General features: G+C 37.3%; 1 protein-coding gene across 5 annotated transcripts in view; it reads left to right on the top strand.

Annotated features, from left to right (window-relative positions):
- LOC117237089 overlaps window positions 1–19,253 on the top strand; it is a 132,728-nt gene extending 113,475 nt beyond the window's left edge. For 4 of the 5 annotated variants that reach the window (XM_033500704.1, XM_033500703.1, XM_033500708.1 and 1 more), the window contains 8 exons: window positions 1,850–1,984; window positions 5,296–5,460; window positions 10,735–10,869; window positions 11,710–11,979; window positions 12,291–12,665; window positions 13,235–13,657; window positions 13,968–14,268; window positions 14,517–19,253. In XM_033500704.1, the coding sequence (XP_033356595.1) occupies window positions 1,850–1,984; window positions 5,296–5,460; window positions 10,735–10,869; window positions 11,710–11,979; window positions 12,291–12,665; window positions 13,235–13,657; window positions 13,968–14,268; window positions 14,517–18,286 (5,574 nt within the window). In that variant the 3' untranslated portion in view covers window positions 18,287–19,253. The remainder of the gene's footprint in view (window positions 1–1,849; window positions 1,985–5,295; window positions 5,461–10,734; window positions 10,870–11,709; window positions 11,980–12,290; window positions 12,666–13,234; window positions 13,658–13,967; window positions 14,269–14,516) is intronic. The other variant, XM_033500706.1, reaches the window with a different exon arrangement.
- The last annotated feature ends 51 nt before the right edge of the window (window positions 19,254–19,304 follow it).

The raw sequence follows: 19,304 nt of genomic DNA, 5'->3' as shown, positions 1-19,304 counted from the left end.
ATTCAGGATATTTAAGAAAGTACATTAAGATTTGTATTGAAGCATCTTTCTAATTAGGATTCACAACCGTATATATTTTGATATACGGACATTTGAAAAACAACATTGATCGATTGCGTGTCATTAGAATATTTTAGAACATGTTGTTTGGGTAATTAATCGACATAGTCTGTTTGAATAATTGAATACAGTCAATTGACGCATACGAATGTTCCGTGAAGTTGTATGAAAATTAAGGTACAGGGAAGAAAGAAAGGCGAGGAGAACCTGTCGCCAAAACGAAGCTACTTTAGTATGGAAATTTGTGGTCCGAATTCATGAATAATAATAAATGACTTGAAAAAAATGAGTCTTTTATATGGCTACCAAAAAGCGGAAAATTTATTTCTTTGACGGGGCCTACTTTACCCACGAACAGTTTATCTCTTTCCTTAAAAAATTATTTTGAACTCGAACGATTAAGTATTATTTTTAACTCTCGTTTGTAAAAGATAAATCGCATTGGATAACAAACGGATGTTAAAATGTTAATTTTATGCACATAATAATTTTATACAGATTTCAATTTTTTATCATAATCAGTCTAGCAATTCAGACCCTAAAGTATCAATTTGCATAAAATTTATGTACTGTTCGCACAGTCGCGATATCAATTTTATAAATAACGTTGCACAACGTTGCCTATACTTTTATGACATTTGTGCCGTAATTGTTATCCGATGCTGCAGGGCAAAAGTTTCATACGATATTGCACAATATTTCTTCATGCCTTCTGGCCAGTGCATCTTCTGCATCGGTAACGCGATACGTGTGTCCTACAAACAGAGATATTTACACAGTCTTCGCGACACATGCCAGGCTCTTTGCTACTGTTCATGTCCTATTCTGTCCACGAAGCGACTGGTCTCCTGTCTCGAACGTTCTTATTCATCAGAATGTTCCATCGTTTAACGCCATGTCACCAGAGAATTGAATACTCGAGTTAATGGTAGTGAAACACTTCGTCATATAATATGTTGAAATACTTACAGTCTAAAGGAGAACGTCTCTTGGTTTAATTTAAAGAAATTATGTAGTGTAACACTTTAGTCAAGCGATCACGTTACTCATCATCTAGGCTCTCTTTGGTAATTTTTTATTTCACTTGTAGGTCTTTTCCAATACCCATATGCAACAATTTATTAGTAACATACAAGTAATTACATCATAGACTTGCTCGGATGTGCACATTCGTCTCAATTAAGCTTTTCAATTATCGTATCATCACATCAACAAGCATTCGCCAAGCGAACAAAATTTAATTACATTTAACAATAACATCACAATGAACAATAAAATACACAAACAGATGCATTATATAAACGATGATACAAATGGCACATTTATTAGCCATACAAAAACTCCTAAATCATCAAACTCTTCATTGAACATCAAAATCATCTTAGCTCCGATCCTCTAATGGCTCCGACCCATTCACTAACGTTTCCTCCACGCATCGCGCTAATCCTCCAAAGCAGTGAAACGTCTGTTACCTTGAGCCACTTCGACAATCAACCACAAAAACTCTATGGGAGTACGACTAGCCATAAAACAATTCTTTTCAACGACACAATAGCAACGTATGTATACTAATATCTCGTTAGTTCGTGCCGCGTAATATCCTAGCGAAAGGCTAAGGCGATATGATCCAAACAGACATTGGAGAGACGCCATTAATCACTGAACGCGTTAAACAATTTCTCGAGCGTGTTTCTCGAAGACAAAAGCGGCCGCCCTCACCCTCTCCTTCTCGAACCCCTATTTTCCGATCGGTTGGCATTAAATTCGTTCGTCATCTTGTCTGTTACAGGACCTTTTCTCGCAGCTGCAGTTTTCGCAAGAGAGCGCGCTGCCGCCCGACACGCTGCGCCGCGCTCTGGCCGAGAGCTTTCTCGACCAGCAAAGGTTCCAGCTCGGATTCATGGACGACGCTGCGGAATGTTTCGTAAGTGGCGATTACCTAGTTCCCTTTGGCCTGTTACGCGCGCGATCAGCCAAGCTATGAGCCGAGTTGAGAGTTTGAATCTAAGCGAAACGAGTTTGCAATTTACTTGTACACGGGTGCTTTGCGATCTTAATCCTTTGGAGATGAGAATCCTTTCGGTACGAAGATCAAAAGGGAAGAGCATAAGCATATATTTCGTAGTTTTGATACGGAAACAACTTTCAAATTCAGTATCTTGTTAAATAATAATAAAAATGTTACTAAAATTGTCATTGTTATTCGTAGCTTTTTGAAGTGAATTTCATGTAGTAGAGGGATGAGGGTAGTTGAAAGTCTGTGAGGTAAATCATGGAAAGAATTAGAAAACGAAAAAAGGTGGGTGGATTTGGAGGGATTTTATTTCAGGGTGGATGTAGAAGGAAAGTTAAGGGATGAAGGGATGAAACGAAAGGTAAAAGTAGCTGTGATTACGTTGCACTTTCGAAGTTTTAAAATCTGGAATCGTTGGAAAGGCGTTTTTTAATCTTATGCGTCTTAATTTTTGTAATACGATTATGGAGATTTTGGAAGATTATGAATTTCGAATAGGATTATTGGCGATAAACAGACAGCGGATATTTACATACCTGTAGGACATTTAAAAATGTAGAAACATATAGAATGTGCACATACTATTTAAAGAATCAAATCCTTCTTTAGATTCTACTTCTTTAACAAAAAATTTGAAAGAAAATGCAAGAAAGTCTAAGTTCGCATAAACATGCGCAGCCCAGTTATAAACGTTCCAGTACCAATGATCATAACCAAAGTCTCGATACTTCTTACAAATCTTACAGCAACCTTTCACGTTGTTTTTGTCCATTCATAAGAACGATTAGCCATTACTAGCGACTATAACGATGGCAGTCGCATTAATCTTTCCGTTTCGACATTCATGCCGGTGTGTCGCGGTTTCCTTCGATTTTCCAAGTGGTTTACGATCCTGAATATTCCATCCTGCAAACCAGTTTTCCCTCTCTGTTTCTCCTCCGTCTGCGTAGTCTGCGTACTATACGCAGTGACCAACTATCGCGGATTGCCGTAACGTGTTCGTAGGTGAGCCTAAGCAAATACACACTCGGTAGTGTTCACTTTCTCGTTTACACCGGAGTCACGTTTAGCCGGCTGCCGTTTGTACGCGTGCGTATGTCGACACGCAGTTGGAGCTGGATAAAATGAATGTAACGTCGCGAATGCAGTCCTCGGGTATAATAGATGTAAAGACTCGGCGAGCATGCTACTTAGCTATCTGGAGCGTTCTAGACTTCCAAGTACCCATGCTGATTGGATTATGTTTCGCGGTCAGCGGTAATTAAGCGATTCGATCGTGACACTGACGATTTAGAGTCCCTGGCCTTCGAATATTCGCACGATAAATTTTGAATATTTCAATACTTCCATTTCTTCAAATTTCACTAAATTATCGGGTCTTTCGTGATAAAGAACAGAATCCCTTAAGCTGAATTAATTGAAAAAGGACTAGTAGATATATCGATAGGTATGCTAGAATTTTTTACATCTTTTTGAAAGACTAGAAAAATAAATAAAATTATACTTGCATAGAAATGAACCAATTTACTTATGCAGAGTTTAAAGGATGCTATAGAAGAGTTTGCGGAGAACGAGTTTAGGTACACTTAGGTAGTTCTATCTATCTAGCAAAGTTATTTTGTTGCAGTCATTTGAACACGAACAGTTGATCTACTATTAAAAGAATAAATAACTAAAACGATGGTTATCTGCCTATTGCGAGAACGAAACCAAAGCCGTTAACATATGCATGAGGGAATTAATGTCAATAGAAAAGTACCACAAGTACACTTTTTCCTACAAACGTGACGAATATAAAAAAGAGATATATAACATCCATATTCATTTAGAGGATCTTGTTGGTACTGTTAGTACTGATAACATGCAAGTTCTTTCATTATATCAATCGATAAAGTATATGTTTCGAAGTGGAAATACACAAAAATGATAAAAATTGCACATTTTTATATGACTTTTTTTAACTTTTCACACTAAACTAAATAAAATACAAAGATCGATCTTAGTCGATGTATATCATTATATGAAAGGGATGTGCATTCCTAATCTACTTGTAGATCTGCAAATGGTAATTATGCTAAACAACTATCGACTAAAAGCTACAAGCCCCATAAATTGTGTCATATGACGAATGAAAAGGTGTAAATTTTAGTTACGTCAAAATGTATGCACTTGTTGCTTGTTCGCAATTCACAATATTAATACTCACTAGCTAATTTTCTTCTACCAAAGGATTAAGATTGCCTTTTTGTGTAATAGAAAGCGAGTTGTAAATTCTGGTATTAAAAAAAATTATTATTTACAGTCTCGATACGAGCGGTGTATAAGAAATGTTGCAAAATGGAGTCTGAGGGCTGATTTAGAACCGCATGAATTTTAACCATACTGATCATCCCATTACTTATATCTCTGGCTATGTCTTTAAATTTCCAATACGGAGCGCTTACGTTTCAAGACCTGCTGCCGTTTGACATTTGCCTAAATTTACGACTGGCTTTATACCTCTTCCAGCAACAGTACCTCGAAGAATGACGTAGAGAAGAATATAATATACGACGTTCTGGGCTTGCGCGGTTGCTTTTTATGATTTCGACTCACTGCTTTTTAGGTTTCATTTGGTTGGAGTTTTGATATATTGATTTTCCTCTCGAATAATATATTTAGCTTTCATTTGTTAATAGTCACGCATACAATATCATTAATTCGGGTGTTATTTTACGCTATTTATCTGCGATAAACAGAACCGAAATATAAATCATTTATCTGTCGAAAATTTGATCTCTATTTCTACAAATAAATTTATTTATTTTTAAAAAGATATTCACAAAGTTTTGTTCTGTTTTTTTTTCTTTTTTTTGGGGAAATATGAACGCTAACTATTTATTCAACCAATCAAGTTGGAACATTCACAGAAAATAGAGTGGGTGTTTATTCTAAGAGATTCACTTTATTCATTGTTCTAAGAGATTCGCAAGAAGCTACTGACAACAAATTGATTTTACATAAAAACCCAGTTTTTTATACAGAAAAAATTACAATTTTTTACAGAACGATTAAAAAGGCGCGATAAATCAAGCAAGTATAGAAATGCACATCCTGCTAGTTACGTTTTGAAATTACAATAATCGATGGCTGATTACCAAGGACTCTTCTATTTCTAGCGGTGTATCATCGAGGATACGCTAATAACGGGAGACATATTTACGGGGAACGTGTTGTTTCAGGAAAACATTCTTCTGCGTATACATCTTCACATAGCCAGCGGAGAGGCGGAAGACATGTGCAGCGCGAGACACTGCGTGCCACATCAGAAGTTCGCCATGACGTTGGTCGAGCAAAGCGTTTGCGGAGCTTGCGGCGCAACCTCGGAGCCTCTGCCTTTTACACAGGTCAGTTTAATCGCTGACACTTTCCTCAAAGGGAATCGATGTTTCCAGTGAACCGCCCACTGAACAAATAACGACCGAAGCTTTAGTTGCAATTAATCAACTTTCAAGGGACTTTTAGTTAAACTGAGATTTACATAATTGGATAGAGTTGGAGGTAGAAGAAAACTTCAACAGAGAAGTGATTTTGGTAGATGAATTTAGAGTTAAATGCTTTTTCAATGTTAGAATGTTTTAATTTCTAATATGTATCTGGATATTAATTATATAAAGTATATATACAGAATTAAAATCATATACTGAAAATAAATTGATTGTGATCATGCTTGTGTGAGAACAAAAGTCAACATTTTTAGTAATTGCATAAGAAAGAAAAAATTTGTTATTCGTTGTTATCTTGAGGAGCTTGATAGTTCTAATCTTAAGTAATTATAAACTAGAATTACGAATATATATGGAAAGGTATAAGATAGAAATAACATTGACAGTTTTTATGTTTAATGAGCAAGATATTTAAAATCAAGTATCATCAATAGTTAAGATCTATTTTTCTACAGGCCAGGTAATGAAGATCGCTTTTCTACAATTGTAATCTTATCTTCACGATTTACAAAAACAGGAGAGAAACCTACAAAAAAAGGTTGAATTCTCGTAAACATACGTAACACAAACAACAATAGTACTACAACAGTAGTGTCTTCACAACATCCTAATTATATTTCCAAGTCATTCTTATCATAATTCGCAAGATCACCGACAACAATTTTCTCCATCATCACTTCCCTTCGATCATTAGATCATTATCATCGACCACTCGTCTCTAAAATTCTCTCTCCGCATTTAAAAACACGACATTCATAACAAGCACACTCATATACATACGTAACGCAGAATCTGTCGATAGCGTGTAGTTCGCGGAAAACGTGTTTCTTGCGAAACGTTCCATTACGTTTCAAGGATAATCCAGAGAACAGTTTCCTCTTTCGCTTCAACCGTCCGATCCATCTGACCGTACGATATTTTCTTACCATTCAACGTTACTTTTCTCACGTAGCCCACGCAGGTGGACCCATAGAAAGGACCCAGAGAAAAAATATGCTCAGGTAGAATTTTTCAAATTGAGGGCTTGGGACAGGTTAGGGTTGGTTCGTAAATAGAGGAAGGAAAATTTAAAGGTAAATAGATGGGGATGAGAAGTTTTTTGAGGATCAGGTTGAGAATTTGGAATTTTAGACGTGGAGTGGGATTTTTATTTATTTAGGTTCTAGTTTCTTAATTTTTGTAGTAAGAATTGGAATTACTATGATTACTAGACTACGGATATTTCTAGAATTTTGTAATATTCAGTAATTTTAATCATTATTTTTTTTAATAGTAATTTTATAATGTTTTAATAATTCTATTATATTTCTATTGTATTACAAACTCAAGTAAAATAACGGAACGTAAATAGAAGTTTGTTTCACCTTGTAGATATTATAATTAACCTTCTATTTTGGATATATTTTATATTTTTCCATGTTATACGCATTCTGTAAAGTTTTAAACTTTCCAATTTTCCAAAAAATACGTAAATGCCCTCAGCGATGGTTTAGAATTCGAATAAGTTTATTGGTGATATTGGCTTATTGATAGTAGAATTCCATACAGTCCGTACTTATTGTGTTTCTGTGAAAACGAGGCAATCGATGAGTTTGAGGGTGGTTCAGGTATTTTAGGCTGATAAACGGGGGAAGCAAGCGGAAGTTGGCCTCTTTGGCTAGGTTTAAGAGATTTAAGCGACTTAGCTAAGAAACCTTAGCGCGTCGAGAAACTGAACGAACGATCGAGTCGCGCCGTGTAAACGGATTAGCCGATCGGAATTTGGCGGCTCATTGGTCACGAACGATGAACAGGAACGGAAAGGGATGGATTTTAGGGGTGGATTAGAGTATAATGTTTCGCCCAGTATACTTGCAATATGATTGGAAGGGTATAAGAACATTTGGAGTTGGTAATGTTCTGTTCAATAAGTCGAAGGGATTGTAATTGATGTGAAATGAGGATTTGTCGTAGATTGGAATTAATTACTAATTGTTGGAACTACTACTTTATATGAGAAAGGGTTAATAAGGGAATTAATGCTTAATTTCATATAAATAATTATATTTATAATCTGCGGTACCAAAAATTAGGGAACGAAGAAAAAAGGTTTTTATAGAGAGTTTCGTAATAATATTTCTCCTATTTGAAGAATTTTATAAATAATTAAATCTTCATAATATTTTACAAGAGAAACAAGAATTATTTAAAATTCACAAACTTGAATAAAAACCGTTGAAAACTGTAATAATTCCTTCCATTTTATTCAAATTTCCTACTATTTATGATCTTTAATATTATATGTTTATTCAAAGTCAGTTGTCTGTTGCACGAGCACAGCTGCTACGCTATCGAAACAAATTTAACCAACGTAACATTACGCGAACAGCTTGATCAGCATGCGCAAAACGATAATTTTTATTACAAGAGAAGAACCGCGAGATTACAAGGAACCTATTAGCAGATACCGCTGTATGATTTCTTGTTTCAATCTTATTATAACCTTCTTTTTTTAAATATTAAGAATTTTTTTGTTTGGTTAAACTAGAGGAAAACTGTGGCATAAAAGTTCGAAGATAGTGTTAATTAATGAGAAAAATGAATTACGGAGAAGAATGTCGAACAACAAAGAGAAGGGGAAAAATTTTTGCCCTAAGTTTCACGGTTTTGCCAGATTTAATCACCGTGAACGTATGCCCGTGCAACTGTTATTGCGTTTCTCATAAACTGCCCCCTTGTTCGACGAGGTTGATTATTTCCGCCTCGACGAGGAAAGTGAAACTCTCGATTATTCCTCTCTCCGTTCTTGTCACTCGCATTCTACGCTGGGCTATTTGCAACCTTTGCTTCACTCGAAAACGTGTTCGAGTTAAACGCTTCCGCTTATTTATGGAATAAGAAATATAGTTGGTAAATTGTTTCCATTATGCGACAGGTGTATAGGACAGGTTAGATAAGGAAATAATCTCCATAGATTGATTGAAATAAGATTTTCTGTTGCATAATGCATGCAGCATATTTTTTCTTTCAATATATTTCCCTTAAAGGCCTAAAAGCTGATCTTAATTAATACGGGGAAGACTTTCTTCTTAAAATTTATTGTTCTGTATACAAAATGTACAATAATACAATTGGTAAATTACGAATAACTTTACTTCGAATATTCTATATGTTTTTAAACGTTATATGCATTTCGTACCGTTAAATTTCCCATAAACATATAAAAATTCCCGATATAATGATAATTCATAAGAAATTATTATTTTATTAATTTCTAGTTTAAACGACTTCATTGATTATGAATGTATTAAATGAATTAACACAGAACAGTAGAAGAAGCGGACACAAAAAGTTCTTTATCGTGGGAGTGAATATATATCTCACGGTGTATGGAAGAGTTAATTAAATTTCTAGTTAGCAACATGGAATTAGTTGTGGCAAAGTTTCGATAAGAAGGGAAGACCGAGAGCGCGGTCCTGAACAAATGCAATAACGAAAGTCGTATTTCGTTCACGGTACTTCGTAATTACTCCGTTTCTATGATAAAATTATATAATTTTCTGGGAACTTCACACTTCGTTGTGCTTTCATCGTACGCCGCCTGTTTTCCCTTTCATTAAACCAACCCGGGTGATTAAATTCTTTAATCTGTTTCCTTTCACGAGCTATAGAGCTTTTCGCTTTATGAAAATCATGTTCTTAACTCACTAAATACACTTCCTGCAATAACACTCATACTCTTATGTCGCACTTGATTACGAAATTTTCAAGACTTTAATTTACGATTTCATACACGATATATTTCATATATTTACATTCATCAAAGTGTTGCAAATGTTACAAATTTGAAACGTAGTAAAATTAATCTCAAAAGCATTTTTTCAATAATTTTTTGAATAAAAACAACAATAAGAAATTGTTGAACGACTGCCCCAATTTATTTCCTACTAAATATATATTAATAAATATTTGTGTACGTTAACTAAATTCTACTTACTGTTAGCCAAATACCATTAACCGCGTACGTTATTTATGATAGAATTTTCCTCTGGCATTGCAAACGAAAATCATATCCAAACCATACTAAATCGAGCTACAGGAGATAAAATCCGAAACTCATTGAAAGATTGAAATTTGCGTAATATATCAGGACAAATCGAATTAACGTGTTTCTTAATCTTGTGTTCAGAATAACATGAAAAGTGGACGTTTCTTAATGCAGGGTAGGAACAAAAGCATGATCAGAGCGCATTGTGAGCATAATCGAGCACAGACCACGAACAGTTCACGTGGGTGGAGTTGGTTCTCCCTTCGTATCGGCTGTTGTCGGCTGTAATTGTAAAAACGCAAAACTCATTGCAATCTGGTATCGGTCATGGCCGATCGCTTTTACCAGCTGGCTACTATTCAAACTCGATGGAACGTTGTATAACATAGGAGAGAGCATGTATACGAAACCTTTACTTTGTTAGAGAATAATGGATACAAGAGTGGCATAGATCAGAAATTGCTATTAGATATTCTGTACAATATTCGACAAAATAATGAAAAATTTCATTTGTTGTATAATCATCAGAATAGAGAATTTATGAAGAATTTTAATGTACAGAAATAGGCAAAATGTACGTGATACGTGATACATCTAAAGTATCTATCTAAACCAAAGTAATTTCTATATGATGAAAGAAATCTCTGGTTAGGTCTTTTTTTGGTTGTGTTCATAAAAATACAAGTTTGCATAAATGCATATTAATGCAGATTAATAATCATACGTCAATCAAGTTTAATTCAAATTTTGGTTTCTATAATCAATATTATCCATCAAAGGTTATCATGGCATGAATCAAAAACAAAATTGATATTCGTGTATTTATGCCATCACGAAAATTGTTACAGAAGTGTATCTATTTAAATAAAGGTTTATTCGTAAAACACATTGATTAATAAATCATCAATTCAATAGTCATTAGAACTAACTGTAGGATTTAATATTTGATCCATTAGCGCAAACTTTCACATTGATCATGTTGAATATTCTTATTTCAATATTAACAAAATGCAACATTTAATTTCAGTTACTAATACTCGACATTTAAATCCGATAATACTAATGTTTACTTTTTTCCCTTTCATTTAATTCCAACAAATCATTCGTCTTCCTAATACACACAATCACGAATCGAAATTTGTTTTCAGATGGTTCATTACGTGTCAGCGTCGGCACTGACGTCGCAAGCTCGACAGACACCTCCGAATTCGCGAAACAGTCCGGATCTCTTCGGTCAGCTCTTGCGAAAAGCCGGAGGCATGGGCGACATCAGGGACTGTCCGGTGAGTAATTTCGATTTTCACTTAAAAGTCGACTTTCTTCCTATATCCGCGTTTTTACAATTTTATGAATCATTTTCTCTCGAACGATTCACAAGTTTGCACCTTAAAACAGTTCCGGTGACTCGCGTTTGATTCATCCGTCTGACGAGATCAGGTACACTCTCCTTTGGCCTTTCTTGGAAATAATATGCCGCGGACTTTCTCTTTGAAGTGGATCGTTCGAGCGCCGTGGGCTATTTGGTCGGTCGTATGGAGAAGCTGCGGATTCAGATGGAATCCGATGCTACCGAGAAACTCTGTCATTTGCAGGGATTTTTACGACAAAGCAATTAACAAATACTATGGGTCATGGTTAATAATTATAGGACGAACGATTTAAAAATTAGACCAATTAATCGTTCACTTTTATAATTGCTGTTGAGTAATAGTTACTGCAGTTCTTCTGCTTTGTGGTGGATTAAGATATCGTTAAATAATATTATAATTAATATTATGACACACTGCCTGTTTTGATATTTATGTATTTATTAATCAAATCAACTACCGCGTTGGAGCACTCATAAATTAATTATCAAGTTATTTATTAGCGAATTTTGTATTTATTAACTAACCGTATCGATCTAGAATTTGATAGTTATTCCTTTTAAAACTTTAATATTGACCAAACAAAATGTAGAATTTCAATCAAAAAGAGTTTCATTTTGAAAACTATAAAAGCGCGTAAATTACTTTCAACCAGGATATTGTAATAATATGTCATTTTAATTTTTTACCATCCAATGACAAATGAGGATTGTAATTACAAACAGAATTATGAAACATTTTATTTTCTATTTGTAGAGCTCCTGTGGTGCGAAAATCCAAATCTGTCGGACCCTGATGAACCGACCGGAAATCGTTTCCGTCGGAGTTGTATGGGATAGCGAACGGCCGTCGTTGGAGCATATCATGGACGTTTTCGCAACCGTGGGAACGTCCCTCAGATTGAGCGATGTTTTCCACAGTGTAGTGGACTCTCGATGGGGTGCCTCGACCGTGCACAATCTCGTTGGAGTCGTCACATATTACGGGAAACACTACTCCACCTTCTTTTTTCACACTAAACTGAAGGTTAATAATAGTATAGATTGCACGATACACTCTCTTCATTATGCAAATGGATCAACTTAATTCTCGTTTACGGAGGAACTAATTTTTGATGCCGTACATATAAAGTGATTTTGCAATTTAAATAGAGCATAATTATCAGAATTAACGTGTGCTTTTTAACGAAACATGAAACGATTAGTATTAGTAACGTTGATATTGATACATATGAAATGTGTATATAATGTTAATTTTCGAACGAAGGTACAGATAAGTAATGTCATTTGTTAGCGATTTCTTCGATCAATAACAAAAACTTGGTCATTTTGCCTCAGGTATGGATTTACTTTGACGACGCAACCGTCAAAGAAATTGGACCACGGTGGGAACAGGTGGTAGAAAAGTGCAGAAGAGGCAGATATCAGCCGTTGCTTTTGCTGTACGCAACTCCTGGAGGAACTCCGGTGAATACAGAGAATGCCCCGAAAACCGTGACGCCTTTTCCGAACGGAAATGGACTGAAGACACCCCCGAAGAATAATGTTCGACGATCGATCACGCCCAGCCCGGAAAAACCATCGATCAACAGTACCGCCAGACGTGCCATCACGCCAAATCCTGATAGTCCTCCTCACCCTTACACGCAACGCAGGATTTATAGTGATTATCAGAATCTGACAGACATTCAGAACAACATCTTTGGAAATCAGGTAACTTTTCTACTTTGATATACGATATCGATCGCTATATTATTAATTATCCTTAATTAGAGATGGATAGTCTATTTATTAAATTACAGTGTTGTAGAAAAATGGTGTAATATATTTATCTTATTCAATAATTTTGACCAACGGAAAGATTTTGATAAAGCCTCCTTTTTTTTTAGAATTGGAAGTATATAGATATTTAAATGTTGGAATATTTGGAATATTTTTATTGCATTATGATACTCGAATGACGGTCTAAAGTCGAATGATCTACAGTCAAAGACTAAATGTTGGATCGAGATTATTTAATGAATCATTTGCATGTTAAATGATTGAGATGAAGGAGTTGAGAAGAATCCTTAATTTGAGAACACTACAAATACAAATAAATTTTATAATAGAATCTGTATGCTTCCAGATATTAAAAGGAACGATTGTATGAACTCGTACAAATAAGATATTCTTACTTTTGCAATAAAATTTTGACTCTATTCCAAAATATATTAAAACGTAAAAGATATTAATTGTATTTTCGCGATATAAAAAAAATATATTTCTATTTTCTGTTGAAGGGTGTTGATACCGTCGATGGAGAGGCGGAATCCAAGTATATCAGTCGACGTGCCGTGGAAAACGTGATGCAACAGCAGAAGAAACAGCAAATGCAGCTGACACGTAGTCTAAGCGCAGGATCGACACCACAGGATGCTATCAGTATTCCTGACCACTTGAACGTACCACGGAGGCGAGATTCTGGAAACTGGTCTGGTGACCGGAACAGCGCTTCCTCGAGTTCCTCCACCACGATGGATAATCCGTATTTGTACATCGTCAATAAAATGCAGAGGAACTCGGGTGTGCCAAAAAGCCCGACCAGCAAATCTGGAGAACTCTCAAGTAGTAGCAGTGGCCATTACGATGCTGGATACGACTCGTATTCTTTGTCGTCCACGGATAGCCTTCCGCTCCAACAAGGGCTAAAGCATAACCTGCAGGTGCGTGTTACTCTCAACAATATTGAAATAATATTAGTAGCAAATGCTATCTTCACTTTTGATTTAGTTTTTCATAAGAAATCTGTTCTTTCACATTGTATATTACTCTTTCTAAGATTACTCTGTACACTGTGGTAAAAGATTGCTAGGATATTTTTATTTAATAACTCGACTCGTAGAATTTTTTCACGTTTTCCTTTGTTTTCGAATTCCTATTTTTTTATTCTATCAAATTTATCTGATATTTTTCCAATACCGTAATATTATTAACGGAAGGGAACTTAGAGTTAAATCGATTTACTTAACATAGCTTGCCCAGATTCCGGAAGGCTACCAAGCTTCTTCAGGCGACGACTGCGAGCGCCTCTGCAAAGAAACCGATGCACTCTTGGACAAATCTCGAGCTGCTGAGGACGCGGGCGACCTCAGCACCGCGGTCGCTTTGTGCAGTGCAGCCAGCAGCAAAGCCAGAGCCGCCATGGATGCACCGTACAACAATCCTCACACTATCAGAACAGCAAGGATGAAGCACAATACTTGCGTGATGAGGACCAGGAGTCTCCACAGAAGAATGTTGCAGGAGCAGGCAACAGCGAATGGAGAAAAGGAAGGTGAGTCGTTTTATTTTGTGCATTTAGTTTCATTTCTGTTAAATATTTATAAGAACTAAACGGCTGACTGAATGAAAATTGATTTATCATCATTAACTTTTAAGAGAAAAATTCAAAGAAAAGTTTCTCGGCAGTGTAAGAAAGACCATTGATCCTAGGCTAGGATTAAAAAAATGATAGAATATTATATTTTATACAAAATCATCTAGAGAATTTATTTATAACATGGATAAATATATATGTTTCAGAAGGAGCACCAGAAGGTAGACATTCACGAGAGAACAGCAAATCTGGCCAACACTCTCGACAGAGTTCCAGGGACAAAGGAAATCATTCTCGACAAAACAGCCGAGAACTCCTAGTAAATCCTCCCTCTACAACTACCGACAAACCTGCCACAAAGAGCATCGAGATCTACGCCACGTTACCAAAAAAGAAGACCTTACGCAGCAAGGCAACAGCCGTGAATGTGATCGAGGATGAGGAGTACATGTTGTACGATCGACCAATGCAAAGGACAGGATTATTCAGTCGTACCAAACGTTGTGACGATGATAAGAAAGACAAGAAGCGAGCTCGAAGTGAAGAAAGAAACAAGAACGTCTCTAAAGACTTCTCCATTGCTCCCTCCCGTTCTTCTCCCTCGCCGAAAGGAGCTAAAGTGGAAAAATCTAAAGAAAATGACACGATTGCCAATAATGTACGAAATTCTCAACCGAATAACGCCAATGGTGAACAAAAACAAGGTAAAAAGCAACACAAAATTAGAAGAAAATTATTGATGAGTGGGTTGATCAAGAGGAAGAATAGGAGCATGCCAGATTTACGAGAAGGCCAGGATGGACAAGCAAATGCCAGCGTGGAGGGTACCTCCAACACTTTACCGAAGCAGTCAGTGGACGATTCAAGCGTTGGTTTAAAGGGCAACGAGGTGTGCCAATCTCTAAGCGGCTATTTATCAGAAGGACACCTAGAGTTTACTGGAAATAGTAATGGTAGCCCAGGCAGTACTAGTAATCCAAATTTGGAGAGAAGTCGTCTAATGAGGAAGAGCTTCCACGGCAGCGCCGGCAAAGTGTTACACGTAGCGAAGGTTCCTCCGCCTCCTCCGCTCAGGACCACTTCTCAACTTAGCAAGTCTAAGTGTTCGGGCGAAGTGCACAACGAGCAGCAATCTGAAAAATCGGTCTATCCAACATCAGAAAGTCAATGTACTTCTAATCCACCTCAAGATCAGAATGGAACATATTGGAATCATGTAAACGCGACAAATTCAGCTGGTGGAGCTAATAGAACGTCTAATTACGCCGATTACTCGTCCGAGTCTCATTCTCTTCCATTCTTACCCTCTTATAGTATAGAACAAAATAGCGCGAATGTACCAACGTCCTGTCCGTCGAATTATAACAGCAAACCTAGAATTCAGGATGACGTGGTACAGTATGCTAATGGAATCTTGTATGAACCCACGTTTGTGGTTACCAGAGCGGATGTGCACAATGAACAGAGTCCTGTAAAACAGCAAAATCAAGTGGATTCTCTGCCTCCATATCCTGAAAGTGGAAATGTTTCTCATTCGAGACAACCCAGCGAAGACTTCCCCCCTCCGCCATATCCTTCTATTCATTCTGTATCTCATTCGAGACAAGCTAGCGAGGACTTTCCACCACCGCCACCTCCTATTGATGAAAGCTCTAACCATGTTCATGATCAACAACAGTATCAGGAACAGTACCAACATCAGTATCAGCAACAACAATATCAGCAGTATCAACAACACCAGCACCAGCAACAGATCGTACATATGCAGCAGCGTCAACAGCAGCTGGATAATCAGCATATTAGTAGCTTATTGTCCCAGTTGCAGATGAAAAGGGATCAAATTTTAGCCTGTGAAGCTTCAAGAGAGGAAAAGAGATCCGAAGAACAGGAGGAAGAAGAGAAATCGTCTGGAGAGACTTGGTTACGTGAATTGCAGGCAAAACAGGCAGAGAGGAGGATGAAGAAGCAGGGTCCTCTTGAACAAGATATTCCAAAAGTTAGATCGTCTGCTCCAACAATTTCAGGACCAACGATCGCCAGGAGAACGAGCGATTTGATGATGAATAGTCTTGGCCAAAGTTACGATCAGTCCAGTCGGGATGTGCCCGATTGTCCAAGGGTCGTTTCTTCTGTTAAAGACATGGCTGCTAGATTCGAGCAAATTAAGTTGCAACCAGTGCCTAAAACAGAACCAGACCAGAAAATTCTAATGAAGCAAAATGTGAACTGTGTTTCTCCTTCTCCACTATTAGATGCTCCTCAGGATGTACAAGTGGAAGAATCGAGGCCAATGAAGCTATCTACAGAAAATCTGGCGAACTTTACTAAAACTGACAATTCCTCGAGTCAGTCGATCATGAATTCGAGCTTCGAATCTAGTTCCAGTCAGAACAGTTTTATTTCCACTACAGCCCCGAATAATCCCATGCAAATACAGCAGAGCGGATTAAATCAAGCAATCATGTCGATGTCTCTTACGCTGCCACACGAAAACGGCTTGCCTATTGATTATCCAGAGGATGATATCAGCGAAGTTGCTATGCAGAATACCATACAGAATACGACGATTCTACCAAGTGAGGACGATATCGCGCCGAGGAAAGTGAAACGACGAATAGGAAAAAAGAAGAGCGTATCGTTCTGTGACCAAGTCGTTCTCGTTGCAACTGCAGAGGACGACGAGAAAGATTCTTATATACCTAATCCGATTCTGGAAAGGGTTCTTCGATCAGCGATGAACAAGCCAGAAACTGCTCAAGTCCTTCGAGAGATTAGAAGTCTTCAGGAAGCGGAGATGAATAGAGAGAATTGCACTGCCACCAAATTCCAACAGCAGACGCTGCCATTGAAAAGCGAAGCGGACAGTGTTCCTGCAACTCCGTATCAAGATCAGTTGAGAAGCGTGAACCCTATACCTATACCAGACACGATTAAACCTACTTTTGGAAGGCAAAATTCAAACGAGTCGGTGGGATCATTGTCAGACAAGAAATTATGTAGTTCTTATGGTAATGAAGGGCAGGATGTTGTCAGGGATACCTACTCAGGACTTCCCAATGTATCCAAACCACCTACATCGTATTCTCCGCAACTCCAGCAACAGATAAGATACTCTCAGAATGGATACATGCCATATTTGCAGTCTCAGTCAACGTATCCCCAAGCACAGACGTCTCATCTAAGAAACCAAGGCATTCCTCTGTCTCAAACCCAGAAACCAGCCAGTCCTTACCCCACTCAAATTCAGTATGTACAGAACAACGTGCAGCAACAGAAAGGAATGTCCCAAAAGAGCAGCTATCAGACTTATTACCAGTTAGAACAACAACATAATCAGATGAACAAGCAGATGTCTCAGCAACAGCAACCTAACATAAACCAGAGGATTACGAATCACAATGCAAGTCCCATAACTGTTCAGCATTCGCAGCAGCAATTTGTATATCCACCAACTCAATCTCCAAGCCCTTATCAGAACCAATACAGCCACAGTTCCTATCAAGGCTATCCCTACCAATCTGTTCCTCAGCAGAATAGAATAAACCAACCTCTTCCACAGTATCAACCACCACCCAATCCTCCAACTTCCTATCAACAACAACAGAGCATGCAGAATTATCAACAAAGACACGATAATTATCAGAGAGCACCGCAGAAGGCCGATCAACAAAATATTTTGGCACCAAATCAAACGTATCCTAATGCATTGCAAAATGGCCAGATTCAGTCGAATATGAAGTATCCCACGTACCAACATCCCCCTGTGTCTAAACAGAGCAAACAAATGCATTTTGTGCCTACGTCAAAGGGTAACCCAACAGTGACACAATCTACGTCTCCGTTACAAAAGCCTACGGTTGGTGGCACTGCAAGAACCGCACCGTGTCATCTCTGCCGGAAGAAACAGGTGTCTGAACCTGCTATTTACTGTTCAGACTGCGACTTTTACATGTCTCGTTTCCGGCCCAAAAATTGAGGTCTCTATCATACATGTTAATAGACAACATATTAATGAATCGACGAGTCGATTTGGTAGCATGTTCTTTCTAGGAGATGTATAGACGAACTACAATTAACGCGTAGGATAGTACTGTCTAAACTAAACTTCTTTTTTGATATGTTAATGATATAATAGGGGTGAAACGCGCCCTTCCATTTTTGTACAAAGTTAAGTTAGTCGTAGATTTGATGTAATGGAAGACCTTCATCGTGCAGCTACTAACTAGATGTATTCATGTACCACTGACCGTGTACTTAGCGACGTTTGTAATTTATAGTGAATCATATATGTAGAAGGAGGCATGGTCTCATATATGTATCAGTCGTGTTCTTATGTAACATCATTTCGTGGTTTGTACGTTAGGCTAACGTAGCAGATATGTTTCTCAAATCTTGTATCATTCGTATTCCTCGTGATTCTGTTGTACATAGATTATTTCTATGTAGTCTTTAAGTTTCTTGTAAAAAATGTCGATGTAACTCTCTTAGGGTTAGCTTTGCGAGGAAGCGTTTCTGTTTTTCACGCATACGCATGTATGAAAACGCTGCGATTGTATTTTCGTTCGGGAGACAGTTTGTCAGAATTGTGATACTAGCCATGCTACATAGAGTCTTATCGTTAAACATTTAGGAACCGTATCACGACGAAACGATACGGATAGTCGCACAAAATCGTGAGAAATAGAGGAAGCGTGGAGGGAACATGATCTCTGATGAAAGCGTGAAGTTTATATTTTATGTTGATAGGTGTTGATGTTATATATAATTATTGTGTACTTAACGGTTACGTTGTATTGTAACGGTTGTCTATGTGTACTAGATCGATGTACAAATCCACACACCCCCTTCCCTCGATTTTATACGTTTTGTATAAGTATTTTGTTTTAAAAATACTTGATTTCCTCCCGAATGACATTGAATAAAGCGCTGTCGAAATATTTCAACACGTGTTTCACAATCGGATTCATTTGACACCTGAATAGCCAGTATTACTA

This window comes from Bombus vosnesenskii, unplaced genomic scaffold (assembly GCF_011952255.1).
Source record: "Bombus vosnesenskii isolate JDL3184/JDL3185 unplaced genomic scaffold, Bvos_JDL3184-5_v1.1 scf7180000013357, whole genome shotgun sequence".
Taxonomy (NCBI): Eukaryota; Metazoa; Arthropoda; class Insecta; order Hymenoptera; family Apidae; genus Bombus; species Bombus vosnesenskii.
The sequence above is the reverse complement of the archived record's forward strand: the minus strand, read 5'-3'. Positions and strand labels throughout refer to the sequence as shown.